Here is a 24642-nt window from a genome sequence, read left to right as displayed (position 1 = left end):
CCCCGGCGTCCCATTGACACGCCCCCGGCGTCCCATTGACACCCCCCCCCCCGTCCTCGGCGTTCCATTGACACCCCCCCCGCCCTCCGCGTCCCATTGGCACTCCCCTCCCGTGTCCCATTGGCACGCCCCTCCCCCGTCCCATTGGCACGCCCCTCCCCCGTCCCATTGGCACGCCCCTCCCCCGTCCCATTGGCACGCCCCTCCCCCGTCCCATTGGCACGCCCCTCCCCCGTCCCATTGGCACGCCTCTCCCCCGTCCCATTGGCACGCCCCTCCCCCGTCCCATTGGCACGCCCCTCCCCCGTCCCATTGGCACGCCCCTCCCCCGTCCCTTGGCACGCCCCTCCCCCGTCCCATTGGCACGCCCCTCCCCCGTCCCATTGGCACGCCCCTCCCCCGTCGCATTGGCACACCCCTCCCCCGTCCCATTGGCATGCCCCTCCCCCGTCCCATTGGCATGCCCCTCCCGCGTCCCATGGGCACGCCCCTCCCCCGTCCCATTGGCACGCCCCTCCCCCGTCCCATTGGCACGCCCCTCCCCCGTCCCATTGGCACGCCCCTCCCCCGTCCCATTGACACCTAGCAAATTTCCTCTAGCAGGACAAGATTTGTCTCCTGCTTACATGCGCGTGACGTCACTGCTCCGTGCTTCCCCTCACCCTCGACGCAGCCTTAATCTCTGACTCTCTTTATACTTTTCTAGATGGTTATGTTGTGACACAATCCTGAGCCATTAAAGTTTTGCTGTGTTTGAAATGAAGTTCCTGTTTGCGAATGGACCATATGTGTTTTTTGGTGCCCCTGTCTTCCCTGACTCCTTTGGGATTAATGATTTAGGTTTCAAAGAGCTGATACTAAATGCTGTATATTTGTCCAAAAAAAGCTGATCATTCCAATTCTGTTTTATATACAGGCACATTCTAAAACCCAACAAATATAGATTAAGTAACCTCCGGGCAGCTCCTCCAGAGCAGCGCTGCCCACTACCGGCATCTCCAGAGCAGCACTGCCCACTGCCAGCACCTCCAGAGCAGCACTGCCCACTGCCAGCACCTCCCAGAGCAGCACTGCCCACTGCCAGCACCTCCAGAGCAGCACTGCCCACTGCCAGCACCTCCAGAGGACCACTGCCCACTGCCAGCACCTTCAGAGCAGCACTGCCCACTGCCAGCACCTCCAGAGCAGCACTGCCCACTGCCAGCACCTCCAGAGCAGCACTGCCCACTGCCAGCACCTCCAGAGGACCACTGCCCACTGCCAGCACCTCCAGAGGACCACTGCCAGCACCTCCAGAGGACCACTGCCAGCACCTCCAGAGCAGCACTGCCCACTGCCAGCACCTCCAGAGCAGCACGGCCCACTGCCAGCACCTCCAGAGCAGCACTGCCCACTGCCAGCACCTCCAGAGCAGCACTGCCCACTGCCAGCACCTCCAGAGCAGCACTGCCCACTGCCAGCACCTCCAGAGGACCACTGCCAGCACCTCCAGAGCAGCACTGCCCACTGCCAGCACCTCCAGAGCAGCACGGCCCACTGCCAGCACCTCCAGAGCAGCACTGCCCACTGCCAGCACCTCCAGAGCAGCACTGCCCACTGCCAGCACCTCCAGAGCAGCACTGCCCACTGCCAGCACCTCCAGAGCAGCACTGCCCACTGCCAGCACCTCCAGAGCAGCACTGCCCACTGCCAGCACCTCCAGAGCAGCACTGCCCACTGCCAGCACCTCCAGAGCAGCACTGCCCACTGCCAGCACCTCCCAGAGCAGCATTGTCCACTGCCAGCACCTCCCAGAGCAGCACTGCCCACTGCCAGCACCTCCAGAGCAGCACTGCTCACTGTCAGCACCTCCAGAGCAACACTGCCCACTGCCAGCATCTCCAGAGCAGCACTGCTCACTATCAGCACCTCCAGAGGACTACTGCCTACTGCCAACACCTCCAGGAGGAACACTGCCTACAGCCAGCACCTCCAGAGCAACACTGCCCACTACCAGAACCTCCAGAGAAGTACTGCCCACTGCCAGCATCTCCAGAGCAGTACTGCCTACTGCCAGCACCTCCAGAGCAGCACTGATCACTATCAGCACTTCCAGAGGACTACTTCCTACTGCCAGCACCTCCAGGAGGACCACTGCCTACTGCCAGAATCTCCAGAGGCCCACTGTCAGCACCTCCCAGAGGACCACTGCCTACTGCTAGCACCTCCCGGAGGACCACTGCCTACTGCCAGCACCTCCAGGAGGACCACAGCCTACTGCCAGCACCTCCAGGAGGACCACAGCCTACTGCCAGCACGTCCAGAGGACCACTGCCCACTGCCAGCACCTCCAGAGGACCACTGCCAGCAACTCCAGAGGACCACTGCCCACTGCCAGCACCTCAAGAGCAGCGCTGCCCACTACCAGCTCCTCCAGGAGGACCACTGCCTACTGCCAGCACCTCCAGGAGGACCACTGCCTACTGCCAGCACCTCCAGGAGGACCACTGCCTAGTGCCAGCACCTCCAGGAGGACCACTGCCTAGTGCCAGCACCTCCAGGAGGACCACTGCCTAGTGCCAGCACCTCCAGGAGGACCACTGCCTACTGCCAGCACCTCCAGGAGGACCACTGCCCACTGACAGAACCTCCAGAGCAGCACTCCCCACTACCAGCATGGATCCACACTTGTTAAGTGAGTAAAGGAGATATTTTGGTGTCTTTGAAATCTGCAAGGAGGGAATATCTGGTTATTTTGCAGTTATGTGAGTCAAACACCCAAACTAATCTTGTTTTCTTATAGAACCACCAGCAGGTAAGAAGAAGATATATCTTAAACGCTGTCATTTTCTGCCAGAAGGACTAGTAATACATTTCTTTACAAGAGGTATTATATTATACCAATATAAATATCCAGAGCCTGCTGCCCAAACTGGATGAACTAAGGGCATGGTGCCTTATGCATAAACCCAAAGCCATAGTTCTCACAGAAACAAGGCTAATCCCTAAAACTCCCGATGCAAATATTGCCATTCAGGGATACTCCATTTCTAGGAGAGATAGGTGAAAGAGCGGAGATGGGGTGTTATTTTATATTGCAGACACCTTACAATTTACACTGTTAAATTGCCCCCAAGCCCACTCTCTTTTGAAATCCTAGTTGGCAGAATCTGCCTCCCCTTTTCTAAGCCAATCTTGCTTGCTGGCATCTACCGCCCCCCTAAAGCCCCTCTACAATCCCTGACTGATATCACCCAGTTTCTTGGCTCCATTTCCTCTCTGAACGAGAAGAGTGAGCTGCTAGTTCTTTGGGATTTCAACTTCAATTGGCTTGACCCTAAAAACCACAAAATCCAGATACAAATCGAGTCACTTAACCTAATGCAACTCATCTCCCAACCCACACGGACAAACCTGAAATCGCACAACCATTCCTTGCTAGACTGGATTCTCTCCTCAAATCCCAGCAGAATCCAATCCTCTGGCATCCTTCCTGACATTTTCAGTGACCATGCAATAGTGTACTGTGTAAGGAAAATTAAACCGCCCCAATCAAGCCCAAAGTTCTCCTCATTAGAACATTTAGAAACTTTAACCCACAACAGTTTCTGGCTGATCTTACCAACTGCCCTTGGCACAGAATCGATTTTAATTCCCGATTCTGCGCTCGACTATTTCCAATCTGCGTTCTTAAAACTCTGTGATACCCATGCTCCACTACGCAGAATAAGGGTACGGGGGTTCACCTTTCATGGGTTACAACTGACCTTATAGCACTACCAGTTCAGGGATACCTTGTGGAAAAGCTACAAAGTAACTGGCACTACCAAGGATCTCTATCACTGCAGATGCTTGCGGAACATGTGCCAAAGCAAACGATGCATGCAAAAGCACAATATTAGTCTGACGATCTCCACCAGAATACATCAAACCCAGCTAATTTCTGGAAGGTTATCAACAATATATTCCAGCCTTCTAACCATCAACAACCAAGTAATATCACTAAGGGGGATATTACTCTGACAAACCCCACTGACATTGCAAATGCATTCAATGGTTACTTTGTGGGGTGTGCTAACTTATTAGCAAAACGCAACCCAAACCACAAACCTGAATCTCATCCTGGGAATACCCATATAGCCTCACCCCCACCCAACACTGCCCACAATTTTCAATTCGGCCCAGTATCCGAAGAAGAGATTATACAAGCGCTCCTCAAATTAAAACTAAGCAGCCAATGTGGACCTGGCTTACTACAATCTAGGTTCCTAAGACTTGGTGCCATTGCCAAACCAATTGCTTCCATAGTCAACTCTATCCTATCTGCAGGCCATATCCCTAAGACCTGGAAAACTGCCAGAGTTGTCCCATTCTTGAAAAGTGGGGACAAAAACACTGTCTCAAACTACAGGCCAATCTCCATTCTCCCAATTCTATTCAAAGTCATGGAAAAATGTGTCTACTCCCAATAAAGCGATTACTATACCAAGACTTATTTCCCTATCCAATTCCCAATTCCAAGCTGGCTTTTTCCCCAAACACTCCACCGTAACTACCCTGCTAAAAGTTTGCAATGAAATCCAGTGTGGAATGGAACGGGGACATCTCACTAGTGCAGTATTCCTAGATTTGCAAAGGCTTTTGATACTGTTGATCATGTTATTTTGCTTAACAAACTCCAGTGCTCTGGTATAAGGAAGCATGCTTTAAACTGGTTTCAGTCCTACTGTACCTATCAGGAAGATCCCAACATGTGTCCATCTCGGGCTCTAACTCCAACCCCCTTGATATCACCTGTGGGGTCCTGCAAGGCTCTGTTCTGGGGCCAGAAAAAAGAAAAAGTGCTGGAAAAAGCTCTTAAATATAAGGCATAAAATATGTGTATACAGTACTCAATGTGATAAAAATAAAATTAATCTAAAACAAGAGTACAAAGAAGCTCACATGTATGTGCGAGGTAGGCAGTCTGATAACACTGACTGAACAAAGTCAGGAAACATACAAAGAAAACATAAATACAGTCTGGCGCCTTGGAAAATAAAGTCCAACAAATATCCAGATACACTGGCAAGAGCTGCTCCTTGTGGGACAGTCCTGTTCATCCAGATCAACCTTGTAACTTCGTGGAAGGGATCCGAGATATATGGAATAAAGCACAAAGATATTACATAGTGTATACTGCTGCAAACATAGCACAAACTAACATATAGCACTAATGAACAACACTGACTGACAAAACGGCAAACAAACAACATTTAACATACAAACACATGGCTGTAAACACAATTTAAACTAATTTATTAAAATAACAATGGACACACAATTAAAAAATAATAAAAAGAAGAAGGTTCTCTGTTGAAGGCGATCTGGTGGTTAAAACCAGAATCCTACTTACAACAGGTTAAGTTAAAGCTTGCTTGTGTGTCCAAATCTTTGGCAAGGCAGCTGCTATTCTCCTCCACAGCACAGGCGTCTGCAGCTCCTGTGGCCATGCTGTTTGTGTGCTCTGTGAAGGCACACGCCAGGGGGAGGGGCTGCTCCTGGATGCATATATATATGCATCTGTTATGCATATGTATGCCCATATGGATTACATGAATATATCTCTCCTACTGGTTCCTGTTTGACATAACCTATAGCTGTTAGCTTTTCAACTAATATAAGATTATATAGTGAGGATATACATACATATGTCTATGGTTTTATATATATGTAGGTGTATAGATCGTGTGTTTTCCTATGTTTTGTGCTGTTATTTTTAGTGATTTTATAATTGTGTCAGTTCGTTTTTGTTATTGTTTTGAGGCTGTAAGTACTCTTGCTATCGGATTGGAGGATATTCAACCAATCATGGCCACTGAATGGATAGATAAGCGAGTACCTATTAGACAACATCATACCCCTGAGGAAGTGAGGTTTCACGAAACATGTAGGGTTAGAGGTCACGGCTACCAGAGGAAGTGTTTGTACAGCAACTGAAGCCCTTGTGTATCCAGCATCCAGGAGCAGCCCCTCCCCCCGGCGTGTGCCTTCACAGAGCACACAAACAGCATGGCCACAGGAGCTACAGACACCTGTGTTGTGGAGGAGAATAGCAGCTGCCTTGCCAAAGATTTGGACACACATAAAAAAAAATTGTTTTAAATACCTGGGCATATGGTTTGACTCCCACTTAACATTCGGAATGCACATTTATATCCTGGCATCCAAAACCTATGCCAAACTAGGTGTACTTTACAGGAACAAATCCTCCCTAAGCCTGCTGGTCAGAAAGCGTATCGCACAGCAGATGCTAATGCCAATTATCGACTATGGAGACATAGTATACGGCTCGGCACCCCAAACCCACCTTAGCGAACTTGACACCCTCTACAATTCAATATGCCATTTTGTTCTCCAATGCAACTACAACACACATCACTGCGAAATGCTCAAAGAACTAGATTGGTCATCACTCAAGTCTAGGCGCAAAGTTTATCTTTCCTGTGTTGCCTTCAAATACTTTCTGGGCAAGCTACCCATCTATCTGAACAAGCTCCTCACCCCTACCACACGCAGCACTTATCTTCTGAGATCAGACTCCAAAAGACTGTTCATGGTCCCAAGGCTCAACAAAGTATCCAGCCGCTCCTCCTTCTCTTACCGTGCACCCCAAAACTGGAACAACCTACCGGAGACTCTCACATCCTCCACCAGTTTAAGTTCTTTCAAAACTAAGGCTGTCTCACATTTTAATCTGGTCTGTAACTGTTACATACGCCTATAATATATATTATCTCTAACTGTGCATGCAATGTCTTGTATATAATGTATACCCTGTTCATTTATGTAACTGTATTGGTAACCATGTATTATTTGTCATTTTAACTCTGTGCCCAGGACATACTTGAAAACGACAAGTAACTCTCAATGTATTACTTCCTGGTAACACATTTTATAATTAAATAAATATCAGCGGAGGTGATATCACAAGAAGCGCCCCCACTCCCAGCTTTACATGATGGGTTTCCCTTTTCTTATTGCCAGGTTTCCCAGTGGTTGTACCAGAGATATTAGAGATTAAGTCAGAGAAAGAAGAGACCGACACTGAGGAACATCTGTCCCCAATAAAGGAAGAAATAGATGCATTTCCTGTTTGGGGTAAGTACCCTTACATCCTCACTTGTCTGTATTCAGTATGTTTAAAACATGGACTGAAATGTGTACAATATTTTGGTAAATAATATTAAAGCGTGCATAAAATTATAAGATACCTGTCCTAATGAAAAAAATGATTTATCTAAGGTTATATTGAGGATATTATTGTTATTGAGGTTTGAACATTGGTAGCTCCAAAATGTTTTCAGCACTCGGGGGTAAAAACTTCTTCAGCACTCAAAGGGTTAATAACAAAGTAAAATCAATCCCTTCACCCCTCCCCCATAGGAATCAGTATAGAGTATTTCTGTATACTGATATCACAAGAAGCGCCCCCACTCCCAGCTTTACATGATGGATTTCCCTTTTCCCAGTGGTTGTGCTGGAGAGTTTAGAGATTAAGTCGGAGAAAGAAGAACCGAACACTGAGGAACATCTGATCCCAATAAAGAGTGAAACTGTTCCATTTCCTGTCTCTGGTGAGTACCTTTTCCCCTTTGTCTGCACAAAGGGATGTTATCTTGTTACAAGGAGCATGGTCACATTTAGTGAATATTCATGGTTAATTGCCCCTCATAGGAAGTCCCCAGGCCTGCTGGGTGTTCTGGGACAAGCCACATGCAGCAGAGTTAGAAGTGCAATATGGCTCTCAAACACGTATAAAGGTTGGAAATGCAAAGTTATGGGCGTCTGACCATCAATAGATGCGATAAAATGCATTTGGGAAAACAAATTCAAGGGACCCATCCCTAACTAACCTGGTTCCCCAGCTTAAACAATACCCTCTCATTTAGGGTCATTAGATACGCAATAAACGCCACAGTCTTTAGACATAGCTTAACTGATAGATAGGGACAGCGTCCCAAGAGTCCCGGCAATTCTTCAGGACAGTGAAAGTCATGATGGGGGCGTCCTCCCCGAACTGGATACAGGGAAGCAGCGTGCCCCCAGGCTCTAGGAGAGAAAATGACGCAGCAAATCTAGCTGCCATATATACCTGTTCCCTAATTAGGATAGCAGGTCAGGGAGAACTAGATGATTAAACTGACGAGTTTTCATCCCTATATGGGCAGCTTGTAGGATGATAGTTGTGGCGCGTATACGCCGATAATTTTCTTTTTCCCATCTTCCTTGCATAAGAGCTTTGCAGGGCTTCTGAATAATTTTAATGTTTTTCTCCCTTTTCAATACGTTTAGTCCACTTGTGAGAGAATCCTGTTCCTTGCGTACATCTCGCAATTCTGCTCTGAGCCTCCATCTCTTTCTGGCGCTGGCTCTGTGTGCATGAACGCAAGTCTCATTACGTTTAGGAACTCTGCCTTCATTACGTCTAGGGTCTCTACAAATCTCGTTGCTAGGGTCCCATCAGCTTGCCTTTCCCAGGTTTCTTTCTCCTGGTCATCATGACTGTTGGGAATGGAGCAGTGTCTCTGCTCCTGAAGCTCTTGCTTCAGTTTCTGGACCTTCTTGTGCTCCGTCCCATACTGCTCTGCGGGAACACACTGGGTACTCAGACGCTCATTCCTGAAAGGACACCACTTTGTGTGGTCAGACATGTGACACATTAAACACGTTTTTTCCTCCATTTTTGCACTCTGGTGTATTCTTCACCCTGACCTCTGGAGGTGCTATTGCGTCAATACTTTTCACACTTTTCCCTGTGTATGCTGTATGCAGAACTGGTAGTCATACACAGTAGGACAGACTTTACTCACAGAGTCTGTACATTAATTCGGCTGGGCGGCCATTTTAAACCGCCGCATTTATTTGCAAACCCACAGACTTTTTAGTGTCGGCCCACATTCTCCACCATAAGTGACAAACGCCACCCTTCGTAGTGCTGACGTCTGCCTGGGCCTTTATCGACACAGTCTTCTAGGGTTTATTTAGAAAAAACACAAGAATAAGAGGTAGCAGTATAGTGCGTAACTCCAGGCTTCTACCTGTTTTGTTTCATCCCAGTAGGGGATTGCAGATTCAATAGATACATGTTGGAGGCGCTCAGCCATTAACCTTCAACGTTTTACTCATATTAGTGTCTTAACTGTATCCCCAGGACATACTTGAAAACGAGATGTAACTCTCAATGTATTACTTCAATAACATTTCAAATACCGTCACTTTAAGAAACAAAAGAAACCATAAAAGTAACACCTATCTCTTTTTTAGGGATCTAACTATAAAGTAGTATCAGCCTCTCTAACGCTTGCTGGGCCAACTAACCTGGTACCCTCTCATTTAGTGTCACTAGATAAGCAATAATATCCAGTCTTTAGACATAGCTTAACTTATGGATGGGAACAGCGTCCCAAAAGTCCAGTCCATTCTTCCGGACAGTGAAAGTGATGATGGGGGCGTCCTCCCTGAACTGGATACAGGGGAGCAGCGTGCCCCCAGCCTCCAGGCTCTAGGAGAGAGAATGAAGCAGCACGCCTAGCTGCCATATATACCTGCTTCTGTAAATTGGAGAGCAGGTGAAGGAGAACTAGACCCCTTGTAAACTGTGGCCTGGACTTTCCATCCACCAGCCTGAGTAAATGTGAAGCTGTGGGATGGATCCTTTTGCACTATTCCTGCACTTTCTGACCTAAATCAGGCAGAAAGCTGCCCAATATCCTGGGACTAAGTCACAGTATTTATCACGTTTTTCACTTTATTAAGTTAAGATTATTTAACACATTTATTGTCATCACCTCCTTCTTGGAGCGCCTTTTCCGTTTTCTATCGCATGACCACCAGCAGGTAAGAAGATAATATATCTTCAAAGCTATCATTTTCTGCCATAAGGGCTAGTAATAAATTTCTTTACAGGAGGTATTATATTATACCAATATCAGAGGAGGTGAAATCACAAGAAGCCCCCCCACTCCCAGCTTTACATGATGGATTTTCCTTTTCTTGTTGCCAGGTTTCACAGTGGTTGTCCTGGAGATTAAAGAGTAAGGCGGCCCATTGTGGCTAGCATTGGATCTTTGGGAGATGGTTTGTCGCGATATGTTGATAGTTTGTTACAACCGATAGTTAAAAATGTACCATCCTTTTTGAGAGACTCTACAGATCTGTTATGTGCTATGAAAGCTGTTAAAGGGCATAAGAACTATAGATGGGTTACGATGGACGTTATGCCGTTATACTACATCATTGATCATGACCAGGGTATTAAGGCAACTCCATTTTCCCTTCAGTCCTCATTATCTATTTCATTCGCACTTTTCTTTTAGATTCCATCACATTTTTATTGACTCACAATTATTTTTATTTGAGTCACAGTTTTACTTGCAGACACGGGGTACGGCTATAGGTACCTCCTTTGCCCCGTTGTATGCTAATCTTTTTATGGGTCTCTGGGAATCCAACAACCTCCATATTAATGAACAATTGGTTAACTGAGGAAGAAGTTCATAAGCGACTTGAAAAAATGAAAGTAAATAACGCACCTGGATCCGATGGCATACATCCAAGAGTTCTCAAGGAGTTAAGCTCAGTAATAGCCAAACCATTTTATTTAATATTCAAGGACTCCATTTCCACAGGCTCAGTACCACAAGATTGGCGTAAAGCAGATGTGGTGCCTATATTTAAAAAGGGAGCTAGATCACAACCGGGAAATTACAGACCTGTAAGCCTGACTTCAATAGTAGGGAAAATACTTGAAGGTTTAATACGGGATAATATTCAGGAATACCTAATGGAAAACAAAATTATTAGTAATAGTCAACATGGATTTATGAAGGATAGATCTTGCCAAAATAACCTTATTTGTTTCTTTGAGGAGGTAAATAGGAATTTAGACCAGGGTAATGCAGTTGATGTGGTCTACTTAGATTTTGCAAAGGCTTTTGATACGGTTTCACACAAAAGGTTGGTGTACAAAATAAAGAAAATTGGACTCAGTAATAATATATGCACCTGGATTGAAAACTGGTTAAAGGACAGACAACAGAAGGTTGTCATAAATAGAACTTTTCCAGGTTGGGCTAAAGTCGTGAGTGGAGTACCTCATGGATCGGTACTGGGACCCCTTCTTTTTAACTTGTTTATTAATGACCTTGAGAATGGGATCGAGAGCAAAGTCCCCATCTTTGCTGATGATACAAAATTGTGTAAGGTAATAGAATCAGAGCAGGATGTAATTTCTCTTCAGAATGACATGGAGAGACTGGAAACGTGGGCAGGTAAATGGCAGATGAGGTTTAATACAGATAAATGTAAGGTTATGCATTTGGGATGCAAGAATAAAAAGGCGACATACAAATTAAATGGAGATATATTGGGGGAATCCTTGATGGAGAAGGATTTAGGAGTGCTTGTAGACAGCAGGCTTAGCAATAGTGCCCAATATCATGCAGTAGCTGCAAAGGCAAACAAGATCTTATCTTGCATCAAACGGTCAATGGATGGAAGGGAAGTAAACATAATTATGCCCCTTTACAAAGCACTACTAAGACCACATCTTGAATATGGAGTACAATTTTGGGCACCAATCCTAAGAAAAGACATTATGGAACTAGAGAAAGTGCAGAGAAGAGCCACCAAATTAATAAAGGGGATGGACATTCTAACTTATGAGGAGAGGCTAGCTAAATTAGATTTATTTACATTAGAAAAGAGGCGTTTAAGAGGGGATATGATAACTATATACAAATATATTCAGGGACAATACAAGGAGCTTTCAAAAGAACTATTCATCCCATGGGCAGTACAAAGGACTCGGGGCCATCCCTTAAGGTTGGAGGAAAGGTAATTTCACCAGCAACAAAGGAAAGGGTTCTTTACAGTAAGGGCAGTTAAAATGTGGAATTCATTACCCATGGAGACTGTGATGGCAGATACAATAGATTTGTTCAAAAAAAGGTTGGACATCTTTTTAGATGGGAAAGGTATACAGGGATATACCAAATAAGTATACATGGGAAGGATGTTGACCAGGAATTAATCCGATTGCCAATTCTTGGAGTCAGGAAGGAATTAATTTTTCCCCTTAATGGGGTTTTTTGTTTGCCTTCCTCTGGATCAATAAGTAAGTATAGATATAGGATAAAGTGTCTGTTGTCTAAATTTAGCATAGGTTGAACTTGATGGACCTACGTCTTTTTTCAACCTCATCTACTATGTAACTATAATCCACATTTATTTTTGGTGATTCTAATCCTTTTCGGCATCATATTATTTTTTTACAAGCGTTCTATTGATGACCTGATTATGATTTGGGAAGGGGATTCACATTCACTGGACACTTTCATTAATACACTTAATTCCAATATGTTGAATCTTAACTTTACTTATGAACACCATATTAATCACATTAATTATTTAGATATCACTTTGTTTATTGACATTACAGGAGAAATACAGACTGACATTTATAGGAAACAAAATTCCAGGAATACCTTTCTTAAAGCGGGTAGCAATTACCCCAGGTCACTCATCCGTGGTATACCCAAGGGGCAATTCCTCCGCCTAAGGCGGCTTTGCTCTAACGAGGATTCTTTTGATCAACAGGCCACCGAATTGGCAAACACATTTTCTGTCAGGGGCTGCAGAACAGGGGTTACAGAGGAGGCTTACATGAATGCCAAACTCTGTACTCATGCTGAGTTACTGTCTTATGGTTTGACTGGTTCTAGGCAGGGGGTTTAAATCAAGGAGAGACCAGGGCACTCCCGAAGGGTCCAATCCGCTGTTTATTACACGGCATAGATCAAATCCGCTCAATCATCCAGAACCATTAGAAGTGCTCACCTTGGAGGAAGATCTTAGAGCCAATTGAACAAGGACCAAAAATTGCATTTAGAAAGACTAAATACTTGGCAAACTATCTTTCGCCTAGTTTATTTACCTCCAGGTCAGACAGTGTTCATGAATCAAATTTAATACACGTTTTTTTCAAATGTGGTAAATGTGTATTTGTTAAACAAATATAATCACTGCGCTTCTCCATGTAAAGAGCATGCAGCTAGTGAAGGAAATGGCCATACAAATGTGCAAAACAGAAAGTGAATCCCTGCGCTTCTCCCATAGGGATAGCAATCAATGGGGAATATATATATATATGTATGGTGTAAATACCTATAAGAAAAAAGGAGACTTTTGGTATACATCCTTTGATCAAATAATGCCAAGCCTGCTAACCACGTCAAGGTAAGTCTCTTTAGCAGCTCCCTCCTGGGAGAAGCGCAGGGATTCACTTTCTGTTTTGCACATTTGTATGGCCGTTTCCTTCACTAGCTGCATGCTCTTTACATGGAGAAGCGCAGTGATTATATTTGTTTTACATTATTTGTTGGGCCGATTTTAATCCTTAGCAGCACGCTCCTAGAGGGCAACACTACTATGGTGTAATTGAATATATTTAGCCAATCACCTGCAACTGCTTATTGAGCAGTTTGTGGCAGGCCAGCCCCCCCTCTTCTAGGTATATAATCTCCTAGCAAGGTCCCCTTATTCCACTTCACTTACATGTGAGTATCTGTACTGGTATATACCAGTTTTTAATCGCACTAGGTTATACAAGCATATGCTTTGATATTTTAACCCCTTCTGATTGATTGCCGTAATGAGGCCTTTCTGATACTCTCCTTTTTGACAGAGGGACTCAAATTTGGTCAGGGGGGCGAATTTTGAGGCCGGGGCTAGAGCTCCAAGGAAATGCCTTGTTTGTAAGAATGTAAATATGGGGAGATGGGGGGCCGATAATTTGTTTTTGAGCTCCTGGAAGGACAGAGCTTCATCGTTCTCTAGCAGATCCGCAACCACGCTAATATTGAGGTCCTTAAATTGACCGATTTGAGCTTGGGAGCACCCAGGAGGGAATGCCGGGTTCCCGAGTATGGGGATAAGTTGGGAGGGGGGAGAAGTTAGGCCATATTTCCCTCTATTTTTAGACCAGATGGACCACGTGCATCTCATTGCCCCCAGTCCTAGCCTCTGAGGGGGTTTTTCCTTATGGTCTGGGGACCAGAGCAATACTGGGAGGGGGACAGGAGATATATGGTTGGTCTCAATTTGTAGCCAGCAGGCGGAGTCCGGGGGGTTGTTCCACACTACCGCCTGTCTGAGCTGGGCTGCGTGGTAGTATTTAATCACGTCGGGTACACCCAACCCTCCTCTTGGCTTTGCCGCCAGGAGCACTGATCGCGGGACTCTGGGTCTACGCTGTTTCCATATAAAGCGTATTATTTGTGTCTGGATATTCCTGAGGTCGGTTAGTGGGATTGGGACTGGGAGCGTTTGTAAGTAGTACAACAGTCGGGGAAGAATATTCATTTTAGCGGAGACGATTCTGCCAAACCAGGAAATCTGGTAGGTATTCCAAGCTTCAAGATCTTTCTTGATCTGGCTAAAAAGGGGGGGATAGTTAGTTTTATATAGCGAGGAGTACATTCTAGTGATTTTGAGCCCTAGGTATTTTATGTGGGAGGAATTCCATCTATATTTGTAGTTAGTTTGAAGGAGTTTCCATGTGGGTTCGGGAAGGGATATATTTAGTGCTTCAGACTTGTCCATATTTATTTTGTAATCTGAAGCGAGACTAAACTGGTCAAGCAGCTTATGTAGGTTGGGTAGGGAGAGGTGAGGGGCAGCTAGGGTCAGAATGACATCGTCCGCGAAAAGGGATATTTTATAGTCTTTGTCAGCTATAGTTATACCTAAGATGTCTGGGTTCGCTCTAACTTGAGCCGCTAGTGGCTCTATCGAGAGAGCGAAGAGTAGTGGGGATAGTGGGCAACCCTGTCTAGTTCCATTGCGTATGTGAATAGGGCTGGATTGTCCTCCCGGTAGTTTCAAGTATGCAGTAGGGTTCTGATATAGTGCCCTAACCCCTTCCAGGAAAGGTCCTGAGAAGCCGAACTTGATCATTGTTTGATCAAGGAAGGACCACTTGATACGATCAAATGCCTTCTCGGCATCCAGGCTCAGAATCATGGCCTGGAGTTTGTTGAGATGCACGTGGTCTATGATATCAATAATTTTACGGATGTTGTCAGAGGCCTGTCTTCCTGACACGAATCCCACTTGGTCTATATGAATTAGTCGGGGGAGAATAGGGTTTAGCCTGTTTGCGAGGATCTTGCTATAGAGTTTTAGGTCTGTGTTAAGAAGGGAGATTGGTCTGTAGCTACCGCAATGAAGCGGGTCCCTTCCTTCCTTGTGGATGATTGCTAAATTGGCAGCGGAAATTGTGCCTGGGATTGGGGCTCCTTCTAGAAAGGAGTTGAACATATCTAGGAGATATGGGGAGAGAGACGTTTTAATTTTTTTATAATATGCGTTTGAAAAGCCGTGGGGACCAGGAGTTTTGGCTATCTTAAGGGTGCTTATGGCTTGAGCCAGTTCTTCCTGGGTGATTGTAGCGTTTAGGGCTTTGAGTTCCCCGTCGGAGAGGGAGGGAAGTTTGCAATTTGCTAAAAATCGGGATGCCAAATCTGCCTCTGCAGGGGCTTGGTTGGGGGGGTGGAGGTTATAGAGTTCCGTGTAATAGTTTGCGAATTCTTGGGCAATTTCTTTATCTAGGTATGTGGTGCGGCCCGCCTTGTTGCGGATTCTCGTGATTTGGGCTCTTGCCTTTATGCCTCTTAATTTTGATGCAAGTAGTTTGTCGGCCTTATTACCTTTATCATAAAACCTCTGATTGGTCCATTTGAGCGCTCTCTCCACTTCTTCTAGTTGGGATTGCTTTAATTCAGTTCTTGCTTTGTCAAGAGATCTGAGTATTTTTTTGGAGGGGGACGTTTTGTGTTGTTGTTCGAGGGAAATTATTTTGTCAGTCAGCGCCTTTTGAGCCTCTAATTTAGATTTTTTCTTGTAGAATGCCAATGAGATTAGGTCGCCTCTGATGGTTGCCTTATGGGCTTCCCACAGCATGGATGCTGCGGTAACTGACCCTTTATTTAGCGTGAAGAATGAGGTTAATTTGTGTCGAATTGTATCTACTATATGCGGGTCGTTGAGTAGGGAGTCGTTTAGTTTCCAATTATAACAGGTATTCTTTACAAAAGGGAGAGAGAGGGTCAAATCGACCGGGGCGTGGTCGGACCACGTTATTGGCCCTATGTTGGATTGGGAGGACGCCTGGAGAACATTCTTGGAACCTAGCAAGTAATCGATCCGCGAGTAAGACTGATGTGGGGCCGAGAAGAACGTATAGTCCCTCTGACCCACGTGCTGGCCCCTCCAAATGTCTGTAAGGGAATGGTTCTGCAATATTTCTCTGAATCGTTTCGCTTTTTGTTGGTTCTGGGGCGTATGTTTCGCCGAGGGTGGAGAGGATTTGTCCTGCTCTGGGGCTAGAACCATGTTGAAATCTCCAACTATTAACAGTGAGGAGAGTACTGTTTGGTCAAGGGGATCTAGGAGGTCCTGGAGGAATAGCGTCTGGTTTTCATTGGGTGCGTATATGTTAAGTAAGGAGAGGGGGCTCCCAGACAGGGAACATTGCAAAAGTAGGTAACGCCCCTCAGGGTCTCGGGATATTTTGGTGGGGACGAATGAGATACTATTTTTCATTGGGATGGCTACTCCCCTTTTTTTTTACGGGGGACGAGGCGTAGAAGGCTTGGGGGAAGGCGTGTTTAAATGTGTTAGGGGGGTCGTTGGAGTTAAAGTGGGTCTCTTGTATACAGATGATATCGCTCTTGGTTTTTTTAAGTTCTTGTAACGCTAGTTTTCGTTTCCTGACTGAGTTGAGGCCCTTGACATTGAGGGTAGTAATTTTAATTGACGACATTATGGGTGTGTTTTTCTCCCAGGGTCGTAAGGCCTGGATCCCGTATTATTCCCATGACGGGGTAGAACTGTTTTTTTGGTGTGGGGGGGGCTAAGTAGGTGTGTCGATTGCGCTATAGCTCCTGTTACTGTGGAGAGCCAGAGAGGGGGGGGTGGGAAAGGGGTGGAGAGGACAGGGTGCGAGGGGGGGGGGATTGAGACAAAAGGGAAGGAGAAGGAGGGCTAACAGGGAGCCCAGTTGTGTGTCCCCTTGGCACCTTTGTGTCAAGGGGTCGGGGATTAAGTCCCCTGGAGGTCCATCCGGAGCACCAATCGCAGGGCACTGCCAGGGTGGAAGGTCCGACACCCTCCCTAAATAGTTGTGGTAGGTAGGGGGGAAGGGGAGGGGGGGGGGTTGTAACCCGTTTTTATTCTACTATATGGTCCTCGGATTTGTGAGCTGTATTTTTCTATAAGTATTGGAGAGGTCTACGTCAACGTCTATGGATTGCGACCATTAAGTCCCTCTGGGGAGAGGGGGGGGAAGGGGGGTGGCTCTCCTGTTTTCGCTATGCAGTTTATAGTTTAGTGGTTGAGGAGGCCTAAGGCGTCCTTCCAATTCTGTATATAGTGGACACGGATGTGATCTGGGGGGGGGAGTGGGTGTTCGCTAGGAGCTCATACTCGCATCTCAGGAGGGGGGAAGGGGGGGGGCATTGGAGTCATAGTTTCTTGAACTATATTGAGACATACAAAACTAAGCAATTAGAACTTGATTCAATAACCTCGAGTGAAGACCCGGATGTCACTCTTGGGGGGGGGGGGGGGGGTTGGGCTCCACTTGGGAACTTGTACTCGCGTCCCTGGGGGGGGAGGGTGTGAGGGTTTGAATCACAACTTCTTGAACAACAACCTGACACAGGTAACTTTACACTTAAAGCTTGAGACAATAACCTTGAGTGTTGACCCTGGCGACACTCCGGGGGGGAGGGTGCAAGGGTTTGAGTCATAACGTATTGAACAACAACCTAACATGGGTAACTTTACATTTGGAGTTTGAGACAATAACCTTGAGTGTAGACTCTGGTGTCACATTGGGGGGGGGGGGCGGGGGTGAGAGGGGGAATGGGGAGGGTGCGGGGGGGGGGATTGAGACAAAAGGGAAGGAGAAGGAGGGCTAACAGGGAGCCCAGTTGTGTGTCCCCTTGGCACCTTTGTGTCAAGGGGTCGGGGATTAAGTCCCCTGGAGGTCCATCCGGAGCACCAATCGCAGGGCACTGCCAGGGTGGAAGGTCCGACACCCTCCCTAAATAGTTGTGGTAGGTAGGGGGGAAGGGGAGGGGGGGGGGGTTGTAACCCGTTTTTATTCTACTATATGGTCCTCGGATTTGTGAGCTGTATTTTTCTATAAGTATTGGAGAGGTCTACGTCAACGTCTATGGATTGCGACCATTAAGTCCCTCTGGGGAGAGGGGGGGGGGGAAGGGGGGGTGGCTCTCCTGTTTTCGCTATGCAGTTTATAGTTTAGTGGTTGAGGAGGCCTAAGGCGTCCTTCCAATTCTGTATATAGTGGACACGGATGTGATCTGGGGGGGGGAGTGGGTGTTCGCTAGGAGCTCATACTCGCATCTCAGGAGGGGGGAAGGGGGGGGGGCATTGGAGTCATAGTTTCTTGAACTATATTGAGACATACAAAACTAAGCAATTAGAACTTGATTCAATAACCTCGAGTGAAGACCCTGATGTCACTCTTGGGGGGGGGGGGGGGTTGGGCTCCTCTTGGGAACTTGTACTCGCGTCCCTGGGGGGGGAGGGTGTGAGGGTTTGAATCACAACTTCTTGAACAACAACCTGACACAGGTAACTTTACACTTAAAGCTTGAGACAATAACCTTGAGTGTTGACCCTGGCGACACTCCGGGGGGGAGGGTGCAAGGGTTTGAGTCATAACGTATTGAACAACAACCTAACATGGGTAACTTTACATTTGGAGTTTGAGACAATAACCTTGAGTGTAGACTCTGGTGTCACATTGGGGGGGGGGGCGGGGGTGAGAGGGGGAATGGGGAGGGAGTGGGGGGGGGAGGGGAGGGAGTGGGAGGGGGGGAGGGGAGGGAGTGGGAGGGGGGGAGGGAGTAGGGAGAAAAAAAAGGGGGGGGGCTAGGTGGAGCAGCCCGGGTGTGCGGCCTCTCTTGTTTCTCCACAATGCTACTGACATGATAGGCTGTAACATTTCCATGTGTAACATTGTGAAACCGCTGTCTTCATCAGCGTTGAGCAGAGTTCGGTCGACAGAAGAAAAGGGGAGGGGGAGTTTGATAGCTGTGGCCCTAGTACTGTATGGCCTCTGTGGTCTGGTACTGCTTCACAGACAGTAGGGGGGGAGGTGGAGGGGGGGAGGGTGGGTTCACTCTGGGAGTTTGTACTTCCATCCCAGGGGGGGGGCACAACTGTGTGATTCATCCCCTTGCAAGTTGTACAGCTAGAGCCTGTGCTAACTACTTTGGGGTGGGAGGTGGTACGGGGAGGGGGCAAGGGGAGGGGGGGGTGTAGGCAATGGGTCGAGAGGGGAGGGGGGGGAGTGGGAGGGGGGGAGGGGAGGGAGTGGGAGGGGGGGAGGGAGTAGGGAGAAAAAAAAGGGGGGGGGCTAGGTGGAGCAGCCCGGGTGTGCGGCCTCTCTTGTTTCTCCACAATGCTACTGACATGATAGGCTGTAACATTTCCATGTGTAACATTGTGAAACCGCTGTCTTCATCAGCGTTGAGCAGAGTTCGGTCGACAGAAGAAAAGGGGAGGGGGAGTTTGATAGCTGTGGCCCTAGTACTGTATGGCCTCTGTGGTCTGGTACTGCTTCACAGACAGTAGGGGGGGAGGTGGAGGGGGGGAGGGTGGGTTCACTCTGGGAGTTTGTACTTCCATCCCAGGGGGGGGGCACAACTGTGTGATTCATCCCCTTGCAAGTTGTACAGCTAGAGCCTGTGCTAACTACTTTGGGGTGGGAGGTGGTACGGGGAGGGGGCAAGGGGAGGGGGGGGTGTAGGCAATGGGTCGAGAGGGGAGGGGGGGGAGTGGGAGGGGGGGAGGGGAGGGAGTGGGAGGGGGGGAGGGAGTAGGGAGAAAAAAAAGGGGGGGGGCTAGGTGGAGCAGCCCGGGTGTGCGGCCTCTCTTGTTTCTCCACAATGCTACTGACATGATAGGCTGTAACATTTCCATGTGTAACATTGTGAAACCGCTGTCTTCATCAGCGTTGAGCAGAGTTCGGTCGACAGAAGAAAAGGGGAGGGGGAGTTTGATAGCTGTGGCCCTAGTACTGTACGGCCTCTGTGGTCTGGTACTGCTTCACAGACAGTAGGGGGGGAGGTGGAGGGGGGGAGGGTGGGTTCACTCTGGGAGTTTGTACTTCCATCCCAGGGGGGGGGGCACAACTGTGTGATTCATCCCCTTGCAAGTTGTACAGCTAGAGCCTGTGCTAACTACTTTGGGGTGGGAGGTGGTACGGGGAGGGGGCAAGGGGAGGGGGGGGTGTAGGCAATGGGTCGAGAGGGGAGGGGGGCGAGCGGGGGGGAGGGAGGGGTGGGGGGGGACAATCATATTATTTCACACTTCAGACAAACTAGTCATAGGCTGCAGTTTTGTGCACATATTCCCCGCTTGATTTTCTACTGTTGTGGGGGGAGGGGGAGGAATCGGGGGGGGATGGGTAGGGAGGGGGGGGGGAGGAGCGCGGGTTTGCTATCTCTCTGAATTCCCCACATTGCTGCAGTTAAGGTATTGCAAAACATATCAATATATAACATTTCCTAACAGTTGTCCGAGACACCTAGGGGCCTGTGGTTATGCACATGGTCCCCTTAACCCCTGTCGTTCCTCTCCTCGGCAGACCCTCACACCCCGTAGCCAGAGGGCTAAGAGGCCTCAGCAGCGGCCCCCTGTCTTCATATCGGCGTGTTCCCCTAGTATAGCAGGGGTCCGCCGAGGGAACAGAAGACCCATCCGGGGAGGGTCACAGGTGTTTGTCCTACATTTCTAACTGAGCGGCATATATGGGAGGGGGGGGTTCCACGTATACAACCTGGCTGTCTTGGCTGTTGCAGGGGGGGCGGCCAGTGTCAGTGCCAGGGAGGCCACGAATGACAGTGTGATGCTTCGTGGAGTGTTTGAGAACTCGCCGTAAGGAGTGGGGGGTGGGGGGGAGGGGGCTGGGGTGTCAGCGGGGAGAGGGAGAGGGGGGGGGCTCCGATACCACATCCTGGTTGCTCCTGTTGCTGCAGGGGAAACGTTCACCGTCCGTGCCTGGGGAGGCCAGGTATAACCCTGTGCAATAGCTTGGGGTGTCCGGGGCTTCGCCGTCGGGGGACCAGGGAAATGGTGGGAAGGGAGGGGGGGGGGCAGGGGTTTCCCTAGCATGGGGACGAGTGGACTCGGCGGGGATGACTCCTTCGGGTGTGGAGCTTTAAGGGACTCCTTTTCCTCTCTGGGCCAGACAGTGACTGAACACGTGCATCTCTCCTGGTTTCTGGTTGTGCGGCTCCGCGGAGGGATCGAGTAGTTCTCGCCGCCATCTTGTGTCCGGTCTTCGGGAGCGGGTCTCCGTTGGTGGTAGTAGGACGTCACCTGGATCTCGGAGTTGTCCGGAGCGAAGGATGAAGACAGGGAAGGTAGGGAGGGGGGGGGGAGGTAAGGAGAGGAGGGGGGGGAGGTAAGGAGAGGAGGGGGGGGGAGGTAAGGAGAGGAGGGGGAGGGAGGTAAGGAGAGGAGGGGGGGGAGGTAAGGAGAGGAGGGGGGGAGAGGCAAGGAGAGATGGGGGGGGAGGCAAGGAGAGGAGGGGGGGGAGGCAAGGAGAGGAGGGGGGGGGGGGAGGGGAGGTGGGGAGGGGAAGATGAGGAAGTGGGGGGTTGTAGGGTGTTGGTGGGGGGGGAGGAGGGAGGGAATGTGTAATAGGGAACGCAGGGTACGCAGAGTACTGTATCAACGCTACGGGGGGTAGAGGTCTGCAGCGACGGTGGGATAGTGCAAGGGAGTTTGAAGTTTCGAAAGTTCCTCGCAGGTCTTTCAGGACATCAAAGCTGGCTCACGGATTCCGCTGATTGGCGAGCCTTTCGGATGTTCGGGGGGTGTCGGGGGGGGGGGGGGGGCAGATCTTGTTCCGCGAGGGGCCCTCTCTTCCCCTCGCGGGGGGACGACACCTATGACTTTCAGGAAGTTGGTCGTGTCGGCTGGGTCCGAAATTGTGTAGAAACGGCCGTTTCTTGGGACGATGAGCTTGAAAGGGAATCCCCATCGGTATGGGATCCCTTGATCCCGGAGGAGGGTGGTAAGGGGTTTCATGTCCAAGCGTTTCAGGACCGTGGACCGGGACAGGTCGCTGAATACTTGGACCGCGTGGTCGGCCATTTTTAATGGTTCCCGGCGCTCCTCGCTGCAGCCGCCAGCCTTTCCTTGGTGGCGTATGTATGGTATCGGACTATGACATCCCTGGGGCGATTAGGATCGGGGGACTTTGGGCCCAGGGCTCGGTTGAGCTCTATCGAGCTGGAGTTCGTGCTCAGATAGGGTAGGGACCAGGTTCAGGAAAAGTGTCTTAAAGTATGTCTGGAGGGACTCAGGCGAGACCGACTCCGGGATCCCCCTGAAGCGCAGGTTCTGCCTCCTGTCTCTATTTTCCTGGTCCTCAATAGAGCTTTTAAGCGCAGCAATTTCGTGCCCCATTCGGGCCATATCGTCTTCCATTCTGGAGTGGGCATCCGATATGGTGGTGATTCGTTCCTCCACTGCGTCCGTCCTCGCGGTTAAGCTGCTTACGTCCGCACCGTATGTCCCTTAGAACCTTCTCCAGGTCCTCCATGAATCCTCTGGCGCATTCGTAGGAGAAGCTCTTCAAAGAACTCTTTGCCAAGTTCTGGAGGTATCGGAGGCGTTTGGCTCCGGGGTTGCGGCCTCCGCGGCATGTTTCCTGCTCCTCGGGGCCATCTTGGAGTCTGAGGACGGCTCCAGCGGGCGCGGGTTAGGCTGGAGGAATTTGGAAATGGGGTTCTGATTCTTCTTTTGAGGCTTCCCCGCCATGCCTGGGGGGTTAGGGGAGGGTGGTGACGTCTTTTGGGGGGTCTCTGCCGATTTTATTGCGCGATTCTAACTCTCTTCGTGGGTAGGGTGTCGGAAGCTCTTCTCCTAACCTGCCATTAGCGGTGACGTCACCGGAAGTCTCTTTTCTTTATTTTTGAAGCTTAGGTGGCCATGCATTGGGGAGCTCCAACATCAGGGGAGGCGTTTCTGTGCAGTGGCTGTATGGTTCTAACAGCAGTCTAGTGAGGCAAGGTGATCTCTCCCCCTCTGCCCCCAGTTGGAGCACTCAGCCCCTCTAATCTGCCTTTCTCAATTTCAGGGAACCAATTTGTTGTTGCCAGCAATGTAGTGTTTTATAAACCTGCTTTTGCAAGTGTTGTTACAGTCTCTACTTGGCTTGGTTAGGCTGCTTTTTTTTTGTTTTTTGTATATTTATTTAATTACTGTCCTGTGGGGAGCTGTTTCTTTAAATCAGCCCTGCGGCGGCCATTTTGGATTTGGCTGACACGCAGGCTGGAACGCAGGGAGCTCGGCCGCTCCAGCCCCTGCAGCAGCTCTGCCCAGACTTCACCTCGGAGGCACCGGGAGGCGGAAGGAAGCGGAGGGAGCGCAGGTAAGCAGGGGGTAGATCGAAGCGGCTCACGGCTCACCCCGCACGGCCGTTAGACAGGAAAAGATGAATCCTGTACCGAGCCCCCTCTCCTTTACAGAGCGGCCACTTTAGGCAGCCAGTAGCTGCACCGGAGCCCCGCACCACCTCGGCCAGGACCACTGATATCCCCAAACCCCCCACAGCGGAGCGGGGTGAGCAGATGGAGATGAAGGGGGGTACAGAGAGGCGCTCTCCGGCCGGGGGCAGGTAGCTCTCTGTTACAGGGCAGTGACGGCCCTCTCTGTTACAGGGCAGTGACGGCCATTTTGGATGTCACCCAGCCGCTCCTGAACCTCGTGCTACTCACCCAGTTCTCCCTCCTGTGAGTTTGCCCTTATTATGGCTCTTGCTCTCTGCGGGCAGGGGAAGCCAGGGGAGAGCTTGACATCAGGCCACGATCCTTGAAGGAGCTCTGCTCTGGGGCCTCACCTGCTGTTCTGCACAATAGGCCCCAGTACCCAGGTTATTCGAGAGATGTCTAATTAATATCCAATTAATGTCTTATTTGTGTATATTTATGGCCTTGAAATGATCAGCGCTTCGTGGGCTATTTGGATTTGGACAATATCAATTGGTGTAGTATGAGCCAGGATGGTAATAGATGTTTTATCACGCTTTGTGGAGCTACAGCATCACACAGCCATCTTGTTTCGGCTCCAAACCCCGCCTCCTCTCGTTCTAGTTTTTTAATAGATCAGATGCTCCCAGTTTCCAAGCATATTACACATTGTACATTGGGAAACTTGTCCAATTTCATTTTTCAGCGATTGAATCCTACACCTGTTCCTACACGAGGGGATTGAATCTATACCTGTTTCTGCACAAGGGGATTGAATCTATACCTGTTTCTGCACAAGGGGATTGAATCTATACCTGTCCCTACACGAGGGGGTGACAGAATTAAACAGCTTAATCAGCGTGAGATATTTTGGATCCACTGACTTAATACTCTATCCCCTTTTGGGAATAATACAGAATGGGACCTAAAACATTTTCTCTAAACTATATTACTCCTTTGCCCATTCTCAGGTTATATAATACTATGTGTTTCATATACATTTGTTTCTATCATTGAGATACATATGTGTCTCTCTCTAGTCACATTT

General features: G+C 48.8%; 1 protein-coding gene across 1 annotated transcript in view; it reads left to right on the top strand.

The window, feature by feature from the left end:
- The first annotated feature begins 2490 nt into the window (after positions 1-2490).
- The window catches only part of LOC142488444 (uncharacterized), a 118437-nt gene continuing 96285 nt past the window's right edge, over positions 2491-24642 (top strand). The window contains exons 1-2 of the mRNA XM_075588962.1: positions 2491-2674; positions 7006-7119. Coding sequence (XP_075445077.1) covers positions 2656-2674; positions 7006-7119 — 133 coding nt within the window. The 5' untranslated portion in view covers positions 2491-2655. The remainder of the gene's footprint in view (positions 2675-7005; positions 7120-24642) is intronic.

This window comes from Ascaphus truei, chromosome 2 (genome assembly GCF_040206685.1).
Source record: "Ascaphus truei isolate aAscTru1 chromosome 2, aAscTru1.hap1, whole genome shotgun sequence".
Taxonomy (NCBI): Eukaryota; Metazoa; Chordata; class Amphibia; order Anura; family Ascaphidae; genus Ascaphus; species Ascaphus truei.
Note: the sequence above shows the minus strand (reverse complement) of the source record. Positions and strands in the feature narration are given on the sequence as shown.